At 38.5% G+C, this 13,009-nt stretch overlaps 1 protein-coding gene across 2 annotated transcripts in view; it reads left to right on the forward strand.

Annotated features, from left to right (window-relative positions):
• Positions 1-2,056, forward strand: part of LOC114752241 (nuclear pore complex protein NUP214) — a 32,383-nt gene extending 30,327 nt beyond the window's left edge. For both annotated transcript variants that reach the window (XM_028940965.1, XM_028940966.1), the window contains one exon: positions 63-2,056. In XM_028940965.1, coding sequence (XP_028796798.1) covers positions 63-1,891 — 1,829 coding nt within the window. In that variant the 3' untranslated portion in view covers positions 1,892-2,056. The remainder of the gene's footprint in view (positions 1-62) is intronic.
• The last annotated feature ends 10,953 nt before the right edge of the window (positions 2,057-13,009 follow it).

A 13,009-nucleotide genomic window follows, 5' to 3' on the forward strand; every position in this document is an offset into this window, starting at 1 on the left:
AATTATGTGTATGAATTAATTTTTTGTGAATACTGATCTTACCTTACAAATACTGGTTGCAGGCATTCAAGTTGCTCACCCTGAAGCTGTGTCAGAACACACAAAGGCATTCATATCAACTAACAGCCTCCCCGCATCTACCCAAATTTCAGAGCCCAAGTATACTATGTTGCTGAGAAACAATGTTTCAATGGTTTCATCAAGACCTGTATCCCATTTGTCACCTGCGATAATGCATCATCACTTGAATGAAAATCAAAATTCGACTGCCAAAAGGTACAATGCTATTGTTGGGAAGTTCAATTCAATCTCAGATAGTGAGAATAAGCCTATCTTGCAGATGAAAATTCCTCAAAATTCATCGCTATCTAACTATCCACCCTCAGAGATAACTTCTATGCTGAGTAAATCCAGCGAAATGTCTGTTTCTGCTGGTAAAGCGAACACGTTTACTGGTTGTAAAATAGAAAACAAGTCTTCAAATGCTGTAAATTCTGAATCTCGGAGAATGCAGGACTCTGTGTTCTCAGCCTCGTCAACCATTCCTCTAGCATCGCCTTTTTTGGGAAAGTCTACCCAATTCAATGTCGACAAAAGCCATCCTGGTGAAAGAATTTTAGCAGTGCCTTCATTTAGTGGTTCATGCGGTACTTCATCTCCGACCATCAAAACACCATTAACTTCTCCTTCGTCATCCATCTCATTAGCAACAGTGCCTGCTGCGTCAGTCTCAGTGGACTTGAGTAGATCTTTCACTAGTTCAAACACAAATCAAGTCAACTCAACATCTTCAGCTTCAGCTCCTTACTCTAATCAAGCCCCCGAATATGTGGTGCCATCATGTCCTTATCCACCTTCCTTGAATTCAAACCTGGAGGCACCTAAATCGGAGGTTCAACAAGTTTTGATATCCAGTTCAAAGACTGATTCGGAGACAACTAAGGATTTGAACACACAGTTGAATGAGCGTGCGAACAATGAAACTCAGTCAGTGCCTGAAGCTTCTGAAAAATGCAGTCCTTCAAGTGCACAGTCCACAAACGATGTTACATGTTCTGTATCAAGCTATATGTCAGTTTCTCAGCCAGAACAGCGTGCTGATGCACCTATGCAGTTTTCAACTTTCCCTTCTTCTAGTGTTACTATTGGGAAGACTGCAAATTTAGATGCTACAATCACAGATGAGGATGAGATGGAGGAAGAGGCTCCTGAGACGAGTAACACTGCTGAACCCAGAAGCTTTGGTGGCTTTGGGATTAGCCCTGCCCCACCGACTCCTCCAATTGCGTTTTCTGTTCCTAATGGAGAGTTATTTCGACCTCCATCTTTTACCTTCCCAAGCTCACAGTCTTCTGCACCAGCCCAGTCAACAAATTCAGGGGCATTCTCTGGTGGCTTCAGTGCAGGGACATCTGTTTCTGCAACATCTCAAAGTGTGTTTGGCCAGCCTGCACAAGTAGGATCAGGGCAGCAGGCACTGGGATCAGTTCTAGGTAGTTTTGGACAATCAAGACAGCTTGGTAATGGATTACGAGGGAGTGGTTTTGCTGCTTCTAGCGGTTTTGGCGGTGGATTTGGAGTCACTAGCTCAGCTGGTGGCTTTTCAAGTGCTTCAACAGCTGCTGGGGGTTTTGCAGGCATAGCTTCAACAGGTGGAGGGTTTGCTGGTGTTGCATCTGCTGGTGGTGGCTTTTCAGGAGCTGCTTCTGCTTTTGGTGGATTTGCCGGTAATGCTTCCTCTGGTACCAGCTCTGCTGGTGGCGGTGGATTTGCAGGAGCTGCATCGGGTGGGTTTGGGGCATTTACGAGCCAGGGAAGTGGGTTTGGTGCTTACGGAACTGGTGGTGGAAATAGTAAACCTCTGGAGCTTTTTACACAAATGAGAAAATAGTCACATACATGTCGCGGGAAGTATAGCGACTAAAAGGATTGTTGAAAAACACCGGATTTTGTTCCCTCTGGACCACTAGAAATGCATGTTCTGTTTGTTAAATTCTTCTCGTCCGTATTTAACATTAATGTAATCAAATAATTTAAAATCAAATCATTTGATAAATATATTTTACTACATTAAAAAAAGTTATTTTTCAGGGAAAAAATGGATAATTCTTTTTTTTTTCTTTTTTTATTTTGAAATTGGATATGACAGAAATAAATTAATGAATTATATATTATTCAGCATTGCTACTATAATATAAAAAATGAAAGGTGGAGGGCATGAAGGGAAAATGAGTTATTTCCTTTTTTTTTGTTTTGTTTTTATTGTTACAAGAGAGAGGGCTAAGCCCAACTAAAAAACCAAAAGCTAAAGGGAGTCAAATCCCATACCGTGGACAAGAACTCGAGAGGGGAGAATTACTGAGACCCTCTTTTGCAAGAAAGTCGGCCACTTGATTCGTTCCCTGGAAATGCGCTGAATCTCCACCTGCCAATGAAGCGTTAAAAGGTCATGGATTTGCAGTAGCAAGATGCTGTTTAGCGAGTTGTTGTCCTTTCTTCCTCTTAATTGAACCAGTTGTTGAGCATCAGTTTCTAACATCACTTTTCTAAATCCCATGTCCCACGCCAATTTTAATCCTTTGTAAACAGCATCCCAGGATCCTATAAAATAAGTGACACCAGCAATCCAGATGTCACTGTGATCTCTTAAGGCTCCTCCACATCTAGTTTTATGACTAGCTGGAGAAACTGCTCCATCAATATTTAACTTTAACCCATCCTTTAGGAAGAGATTGCTGCACTTAGCGAGGAGTGGGAATCATGATTAGATAAGACGTCAGGAGCTTGCACAAAATTTTTCCAGTAGTTCATAATGATAGCAGCTGGCTCCTTATGTTGTGTGACTTGTGGATTGAAGAGAGCTTCATTTCGTCATTCCCAAATCTTCCAAATGGTGACTCCCCAAACTAAATCCCATAATCCATCCATAGAAGAACTCAATCTCTATTAAGATTTAGTTTAAACCAGTCTTGTAGAGAAGCCGCAAAGAAGGAATGGTGGTATCGGGGGTTCAAAATCTGCTTCCATAGATCACGTAAAATATGAAGAGTATCCTCTGTGCCTCGATTGCAAAAATCACATATTGGAGAGGTAGCATCCCTTCTCCACGCTTTTGTTGCAAGTCTATTATGGAACGCAATCCACATGAAAATTTTAATTCTTTCAATACCTTTCCACTTCTAGATGGCTTTGTAAACCTTCTTAAAGTTGTAGCAAATAATATGCACTTTTAATGGAGAAGACCCCATTTGTTGTAGCTCCCAGCTGCCAACATTGGAGGTAATTTAGCAATTAGACTTTGCAAGGTATTAGCAGGAACTATCATAGCTAATCTTGTAAAATCCTAGGTAGGCCTGCACACGGGACGAGACGGGACCGGCCGCGTCTCGTCTTGGTTAACTGGTCGGAACACATTTTGCTTCTCGCGTCCCGTCCCTGCACACGTGACGGTAGGGATCGAGGCACAACTGGGACGGGACAGGACATCCCGCATGAGGAAAGCACTGTGGGTAGTGCTTCAAATTGGGCTGGCCCAGCACCTTTATTTCTTGCTAGTGCCCAATAGGAGCAAATTAGGCCGAACTAAATCTATTGGGCCTATGAATTTTTTGTTCAAAGCTAACTCAAAACACTTTTAAAAACACACGAATTACAACCCCTTTACTAGTGATATCTGAAGCAAATTTTCAGCTTCAAAACACATAATAAAAAGCTAACAACCACCTGAATCAAATTAAAATAACTCAATCTAACTAATATCCATGAAGGCTACAACAATCATTTAAATATAGAAGAAGTTCAAGCATTAATCTAAGATAAAGGCTGAAATAATTTAACACAATTGGCTGAAATAATTTAACACAATTTGTCCAATTGTCCAGCATCCATTCCAGCCAAACCATACTGCATAGATAGGCTGCTCGTACGCTTAAAGTCTAAGTCTTAAAAAAACAACACAAAGTCACATATAGAAATCCAACTCAACATGAACACAAAGATAGAAATGCAACAACACAAATTTAGAACCACAACAGCAAATTAGCAATAATCAACATTTAGTCATCCACTATTTCTTTAGCTCTTGCTCTTGATCAATCAAATTTGATGCTACTTCATCTGCAAAGAAAGAAAAGAACAGGAAAAAAACAATTATTTTTAAGAATCAAATAAATTTGATGTTATAAAATAAATAATATGATCATAATTCATTTACCATGTATCACATCATCAGTGTCATTAAACTCATCAGTGTCAAGTCTTTTTAGCTTAGATGTAGATGGAGATAGCCAATTCTGTGCACAAATAAGTGCCTCAACCATCTTAGGGGATAATGAGCTTCTAAAATCATCAATAACACGACCTCCTGTGCTAAATGCTGATTCTGAAGACACAGTGGAGATAGGCATCACCAACACATCACTAGCAATCAATGAAAGGACTCTATACTTGCTAGCATTGACTTTCTACCAACCCAGAATATCAAATGCAGGATCACGAGCTTCAGCTAACTCACCTTGAAGATACTTCTCCACCTCCGCATACTTATCTGTTTGAAGCTTAATCTCAGTTTGTGCAAGGAACCTTTCCATTGCAGTGAAAGTGTAAAAAAAAAAAAAAAAAAAACAAAAACAAAAAACAAAAAAAAAACAAAAAAAAATATTATATAATATTTTATTATTATTAAATAATAATATTTTATTAATTTAAAAAAAAAAAACAATACACCCAACTTTTCCACCAAAGTCGGTGGAAAAGTAGGGTGAATTGAAGGCGAAGAAGAATTTCGATCGGGTAATTAAAGAGGGAGGAGGAAAAAATGGCGAAGGATAATAAATGAAGGCAGAAAAACTTGGGGTGGACGGTTGAAATGAGAATGATAAATAGAGGAGGGAGTGTTACGTAGAATAGAGAAAGAGAGGGTGAGAGATGCAGGAAGAAAAACAAAGAACAAGAGAGTGAGTGAAGATTTCTGCAAGGACGTGCTAGCATTTGGGGATCATATAGGTACATTAAACACTTCTTTCTATTAAAATTTTCCTTATGAATATTTCCTATATATTTAGAGCTTTATATTAGTAGTATCATTATAATGTTTGGAGAAAATTTTGTGATTTGGGTATAGAGTAAGTATTGAGTTTCGAAGATATTTGACCGTAGGAATTTAAAGATTTATTATTAAGAAATTTTAATCGGTTTAGATTTGTCAATTTAGTACCTATGGTATTTAAAATCAAATTTATTTTGTTGAAAAATCTGTCACTTATGATATATATCATATTTATACCGATTAAAATTAAGTTAAATAATTTATTTGGGTTGTTTGATATATTATTGAAATTTTAATCGGTTTATAGTTGTTTATTGATTGTTTTGAGAATTTTAAACTAAGATTTTAGTTGAAAAATGTATTATTCAAGATATATAGAATGTTTTTACCGATTAAATTTAAGTTAAATAACTTATTTGGGTTACTTAATATATTATTGATATTTTAATCGGTTTAAAATGTAAAATAGGTTAAGACTATATTATTGGAAAAATTTTGAAACTAGAAACTTAAGTTATAAATTGAGATCCTTACAATATTAGATAAAAACAATATTTTATAAATATTTATAATTTAAATGAGTTATTTGGGTAGAGAAAAATTGTTATTTGAAGTAAGAATTTTTGGATAGTAAATATAAGTATAGATATTATTAATAATAAATTCTATGTAATTTAAGTTAATTATTTGTATGTATATTAAATTGTATCTATATTATTTGTAGATTATCTTGTACTTCGGAGTTTGTAATTTGCGCTCTTATTTCTCAAGCTGTGAGGTTAAGCTTGGAGTAGAGGTAACCGGGGTTAATTTATTTTATATACACGCTTTGGATTGTAAGGTGTTTATTATGTTTGTATTTTCTTAATTAATTTGTAAAAGTATGCCTGTGAATAAAATATATATTTTATTATATGACAAATTTTGGTGAAGTGGGAAGTATGTTGATCTAATTATGTTTGAGTTGTGTTTTATTGGAAATTGTGTTTTCGTGTAGTACTGAATTTAATATACTAATATTATGTTATTAAATGAAATGAAAATGTGTTATACTTTGTTTGAAATTATATCATCTTACTTTGAAGATTGTGATATTTTGATTTATATTGTGACTATGCATGGGGTTCATATGTGGAGGATGGGATTTTGTTATGTGGAGGATAATTGTTCTTGAAGCCCGCGCGGCATGCCTACACTACGGATCCCAGTGTTTGGCCTTATTGTTAGACCCCTGTAGTTCTTCCTTTTCCTTGGCCCGGAATTGAGAATGAACTCTTGGGTAGACATCTCTTGCACCATAGTCCATTCTTGGACGGTGTAGGTACAGGAGGGGGCCCGTTGCTTGATGTGAGTGGGGTGACCTTTGGCCGGGTTACTCAGCACAGAAAGCCCGGGTCCTTGTCAAGGAGTCATAAGGAGGAGCAAGGTGATGGGAGGGCATATTTCATTGTGTTGTTGCATATATGTACTTTTATATGAATTGTGTTGTGGATGGAGAGATATACTCTTTTTATGTGATTATATCTATTAAAGTACCATTTATTTCTTAAACTATATTTAAGCACTACTTCACCAACCTGCCATCCTACTCGTATATGTCATAAATTAATACTTGGTTACTGGGACTTTACGTCTCACCCCGCTGTTCATCAATACTTTTCAGGAGAGCCATCTAGTTTGGCTCGGCGCGAAGGGAAGCAACCAGAGGCATAGGCGAGCATAGCCTAGTAGTCCTCTTTTGGTTTAGGCATGTAATGTTATGTATATTGCCATCTTAGGGCCCACGACTGTGTTGACGTATACTTTCTTTTGTTTGGATGACTGTATTTGATGGAATAGTGTTAAAATGGCTGCAGGCCATAAGACTCTGCTGTGTGCGATGTATGACTTATGGGCTGGGATGAGCACCCTGTGTTTCTTGTGCCCTAAGTCTTTGTGGGATGAATATTATGTTGGGCTTGTGGGCGGTTACTGTGCCTTGAGGTTTTGTTCTACATTGTTAAACCCATGGGTGTTTTATGCATCCTGAGCTACTTGGGACGTTTTCAAAATAAGTCAAACTCTTTATAACCATGGTAGTATTTTAACACTCTAACTTAATTCTTTTTCTACCATGGTTATCATTTTAAAAATGGTTTTATAATTATATATTAAGAAGAGGTCTTTTCAGAAAGCATCATCTCTATCCATATCCAAGGATTCTACATTATTCAAGTCTGTGCTACTGCTAGAAGCTACTTGTGTTTGAGTTTCAGTTTGAGATGTGCCAAGCACACTTGAATAATGGTCATACAGGCGATACAAGACATCTGAAACTTTTTTTGTCATGTCTTCACAATGTGCAAGATCATGATACATATCCTCAAAAGCAAATTTTAAAAATTTCATCTTATACCTTGGGTCAAGAATGACTGCTATCACCAACAATGGATTAAAGTTGTCAAACTTCCCCCAATACTTGTCATACTTGATCTGCATACTCTTAGCCATGGAAGACAACAAAGAACTTTGATTATTTTCCCTTCTATTCAAAATGGTGGCCACATTAACTATTTGTTGGAAGGCTACATTTGATGTCACATAAAGTGATCTTGAAAATTTCAGAGTGACATTGTAGAACACCTTCAAACATGCAACAAACTCCTTTGTCCCATGCCTAGTAGGGTGACAGGAAATTGTAGATGGGCAATATTTACACTTGGCTCGATGTTCTCCCTTAGTTTGATCCAAAGCAAGCTTGTCAAAATGCTGCCATATGTTAGATGTTTTCCTTTTTTTTTTTTTTGCTGGTCCTTCTCCCTCAATATTTGAGGCATCTGGGGCCTCTGTTTCTGTTGCTTCTTTGTTAGACATTGATGTTGAATCATTGCTTTCAACTTCATTTTCAATGTTTTTTTCAATAGTGGGAGGAGCCATCTTCGGTCTTCCTAAGCATATTAAGCAGCATTGAACAAAGTAAACATATTAAGCAGCATGAATTGAACAAATTAGAGACCCAATTTAAACAAATTAACTAAAGCATTGATTGAACAGCATCGATTAAACAATTTTTTTTCAATAGTAGGAGGGGCCATCTTCGGTCTTCCTAAAGTCAAGGAACAAATTAAACAAATTAAGCAGTATCTAAGCATTTTAAATGACTTGAACAAATTAAACAATAGTAGGAGGGGCCATCTTCGGTCTTCCTAAAGTCAAGGAACAAATTAAACAAATTAAGCAGTATCTAAGCATTTTAAATGACTTGAACAAATTAGAGACCCAATTTTCAGACACAATGAATCCAAGTTTTAGTTTTTAAGTAGTAGAGTCAATCAAAGAACACCTACTAATAAATTTCAGAATCAAGATTTTTATAATTTTTAGAACTCCTAATGGTTTACACGTAAAGTCAAGGAACAAAGAAGCAGCACAATACAAGGGGGTTGGAGCTTGGAGACAGGCAAACGCCAGACAGCAACAGGGCAACCATTGAAGCAGGTGGGATTGGGGAACAGGGATGATGAATGGATGGAGATTGGAGAACAAACTTACTTACTGGCTGTTGTGACGGGAAGGATGATGAATGAACAGAGAGCGATCAACAGAGCAAGCGACAGCGACACTTGTGACCTATGAGCCTGCAATCGATTAATGGTGACACAATCTACAGAGCAAGAGGTGAGAAGCTCAGATTTAGAAGCCGAGAGAGAGAGAGAGAGGCGAGAAGCTTAGATTCACTGATTCAAAAGCCGACACTTACAAATTTAGCATTTAGAAGAAGATGAAGTAGGGGGAGCCGGTGATGCCTGACGGTGAGCGACGGTAAGCGATCGACCTCTGAGTCTCTGGAGGTCAGAGGGGGAAGGCGCAGCTGTGATTGGTGGAGCCGTGGTCGGTAGAGCCGTGGAGGTCTGGACTCTGGAGGAGGAGGGTTTGGGAATTTTGGATTTGGGAATTGGATAGAAGCACAGAACATTGAGGACTGAGGGGGGTTAGTCGAGGTCTCTGCCTCTTTCACTATCTGGCTTCAAACGACTGATGAGTAATGAGTTAATAAAAATAAATTATTATAAAAAAATAAAAAAAATAAACGAGACGGGACGGGACGTCCTGAAGGTTATCCCGAGTCCCGTCCTGTCCCGGTCCTGGTAGCGTCCCTTTTTGGCCTCACTTAGGATGGGACCGTCCCGTCCCTAAACCTCCGAGATAGGTACGGGACAGTCGGGAAGGGTTCACACTTGTGCACCCCTAATCCTAGGTCCCATAAGTAACCCAATATGCTACTTTGCTCTCTTCTTCCTCTATAGAAAGAGGTCTAAGACAGAAATCTTTAATAACTTTATCAATTAATAACCATTTATTAGTAAAGAAATGTACAGATTGCCCATTTCTCCATGTTAACAAGATGCTGCTGCTGAGAAATAAACCTCCAGATAAGTGAATCCTCGTTTTTGGCCTGTAATAAATTGTTTTCATTCCTCACCATGTATCTATGATGAAGAACATCAGTCCACAAGCCTTGTTCTCCAGAAATGAGCTTCCAAGGTAATGTAGCACCGAAGGCATTATTCAAACTTGAGAGTCTCTTAAATCCCAATCCTCCTTATAATTTTGGTCGAATGATTTGTTCCCAACTAGTAGGATGGAACCTATGGGTTTTATTAGAACTTCCCCATATAAAATTCCTTTGAAGCCTCTCGACTTCTAAGTGGATTGAGATAAGAATCTTAGCCACTTGCATTGGATAGAGTGGGATGGAACTAATCATTGATTTTGCTAGGACAATCCTACCAGCTGTAGTAAGCCAATTTTCCTTCTAGGTTGATAGCCTAGATCTTACATTGTCGACTATATATCAAAAAGTATCCTTGGGCTTCCTCCTTCTGGTGATTGGAAACCCAAGGTCTTTGCCTATACCACAAGAAACATTAATGCTGGTAATAGCATAGATCCCGTTTTTCAAGTTAGCATTGACCTTAGGGGAGAAGAAAATAGAGGATTTGGACTTACTAATCTTTTCCCCACAGGCATTACAGAAATGATTCAAGCATGCCATCATACACTAAGCTTGTCTTTTTGTGGTTTCTCCAAAAAGCAATAGGTTGTCAGCAAACTTAAGATGAGAAATAGCGGGCCCATTTCTAGTGATCATAATTGGTTTCCAGTCTCCATTATTCATAGAATCACTAATTACATGTGAGAGTCTATCCATACAAAGTACAAATAGAAGAGGAGAGATAGGATCTCCTTGCCTTAGACCTCTTTGAGGGAAAAAATAAGCAGTAAGAGAGCCATTCCATAAGACATTGTAAGAAATAGAAGTTACACAATTCATGATCAAATTAATAAAGTGTTCCTCAAACCTCACATCAATGAGAACCTACCTCAGGAAACCCCATCTCAACCTATCGTAAGCCTTCTCAAGGTCAATTTTCGTAGCCATGAAACCTTTCTTGCCTTTTGCTTTTTTCATAAGATGCGTAATTTCCTCTCCCACAATTATATTATCCTGGATATACCTCCCTTTGATAAATCTTGATTGGAAAGGGGAGATTAGTTCATCCATCAGACCTCTGAGTCTATTTGTAATTAACTTGGTCAGAGATTTATAATGGACTGATCATAATGATATTGGCCGAAAGTGATTCACAATTTCAGGGTCTTCCTTCTTGGGAAGAGCAATCAGAGTTTTATTAGCCTGAAAAAGTGGCAATTCCTGTACAAAACTAGTTTTCACAAAATTGCAGATAGAGTCATTTACTGTTTCCCAATTAACTTGATAAAATATAGGAGAAAAGACTTCAAATCTCGGAGCTTTATAAGGATCCATAGCAAATAGGGCTGCTTTTATTTCATCACTTGTAGGTGGAGAATTTAAAGTAGCAACTTTAGAGGTATCCAGTCTAGGAAAATTAATATTAGTTTGCAAGGCACTAGGATAGGAATCATCAATTTGGAAAATTATTTTGAAATGACGTAAGACATGTTCTTTCAACTGTTCCTTATCCTCTATCCAATAGCTATCCTCATCTTAAGAGTAGTTACTCTATTTTTCCTCCTTCTTATCTTGGTTTTCATGTGGTAATATCGGGTATTCTGGTCCCTTTTAGAAATCCATTGGGCTCTGGACTTTTGAAACCATTTAATCTCTTCTAATTTCTCAATTTTATCAAGCTCCAGTTGCAAGGAATTTTCTAGCTTCCACAAAAATTCCAAGTAAGGATAAACAAGGGAATTTTGAATTCCACTCAACCGAGGTAGGATAATTTTTTTCTTTTGCTCAACAAAACCAAAAACTTTCTTGTTTAAAAAAAAATAGAGTTTTTAGAAATTCTCAAAAGCGTCATTAATCTCATCAGAAGCAGACTAGTTTCCCAAAAAAAAATCTTTAAAGTTTTCATGGGTAAGCCATATGGCTTCAAATTTAAAAGGTTTGGGATCAGTATCGAGCATAGGGTGCAAGAATTGAAGATAAATGGGGTTATGGTCAAAGAATTTAGTTCGAGGAAGTACCTTAAGCACACTGTCTGGGAAAGTCTCCAGGAAGCTTGGGGTGCATAAGGATTGGTCCAATCTTTCATACAGGCACTGAAAACCAGAAATACGCAGTCCTTGCCATGTAAACTTAGGCCCCTTAAAACCCATATCCACCAATCCACAATCATTTACCTTATCCTGGAACCAATTGATTCTGTTATGTGCGATACCTGATCCTCCTACACAGTCAGAAGCTGAAAGAATATTGTTAAAGTCTCCCATGATTATCCAAGGTGACGCAATATTAGTAGCCATTGAAGATAATTTCTCCCAGAACTGTCTTCTCATTTAATTAATCAGCGTCACATACATTGCTGTCAGTTGGAAAGGGTGTTGGCTAGGAATTTCGCATAAAACATGGAACAATTGATGATTCTCTTCCTGGACAGTGATGTGAATCTGTGAGCTCCTCCAAGCTAGCACTAATCCACCATAGCACCCCCTACTAGGAATTATTAGGAGACTATCGTAGCCCAGGGAGTGTAAGCACTGAAATCGATTCATCCTCTCACATCTTGTTTCGGCTAAAACAATAGCATTGGGCCTGGGTCTATCACACACAGCTTTAAGGTTTCTAAGGAGCCCTCTATCACAAACTCCTTTAGTGTTCCAGTAAAGTAGACTATCCATAAAAACAATTTGAGGCAGAAAAAACAAGCCCATTAGGACTCAAGTGGGGTCTTAGGTACCATAGTTCCGTCACAAAGGGTCTCCCCATTCTGATCCACATTCTCTAGGCTATCACACGCAAGCCCAATACTCTGCTCACCTAGATCAACTTGCATTTGGGCTTCTCTTGGCTTAATGTGTGGGTTGAACAGCCAGCCTTGTTCATCAAATTGAAGGCCCTGCCCTTCATTGCCCCCAGGTAAATCTTCATCAAACACTCGGTATTTTCTTCCCCATTCTGACTCTCTAATGAAACCATCATAATTTCTCCATCAGTCACCTTATTTTGGTATATCTCTCTTATCCTTTTCTCAATTCGTTTGATTAAGCTTTACTTATTACCTTCCTTGCTTTTGCCTTTCTCTTGTGGTCCCCTGATGCTTTTTTGCTCTACTACTGTTCTTCACTTTTTGGTGTCGTGCCTATCGTGTGTGTTGTGGAGAGGGCAGATACTGCACGTCCACTTGGGCATTGTTTGGGTAAGGGATAACAGCTCTGTCCACACTCATTTGTTCTTCCTCCACGTCAGCAAGCACACCATACCCTGATCCCCTGTTTTCCGGCTCACTCATCTCTATTCTAGCAACTCTGGTTCAGGGTTTAGGCCTCAAGGTTCAGGGGTTCAGGGGTTCAGGGTTCAGGGTCTTAGGGTTTGGGGTTTGGGGTTCAGGGCTTCGGGGTTCAGGGTTCCGGGGTTTAGGGTCTTAGGGTTTGGGGTTTGGGGGTTCCGGGGTTTAGGGTCTTAGGGTTTGGGGTTTGGGGTTACGGGTTGGGTTT

This window comes from Neltuma alba, unplaced genomic scaffold (assembly GCF_004799145.2).
Source record: "Neltuma alba isolate B1F8T4 unplaced genomic scaffold, ASM479914v2 tig00007294_pilon, whole genome shotgun sequence".
In the NCBI taxonomy this organism is placed as follows: Eukaryota; Viridiplantae; Streptophyta; class Magnoliopsida; order Fabales; family Fabaceae; genus Neltuma; species Neltuma alba.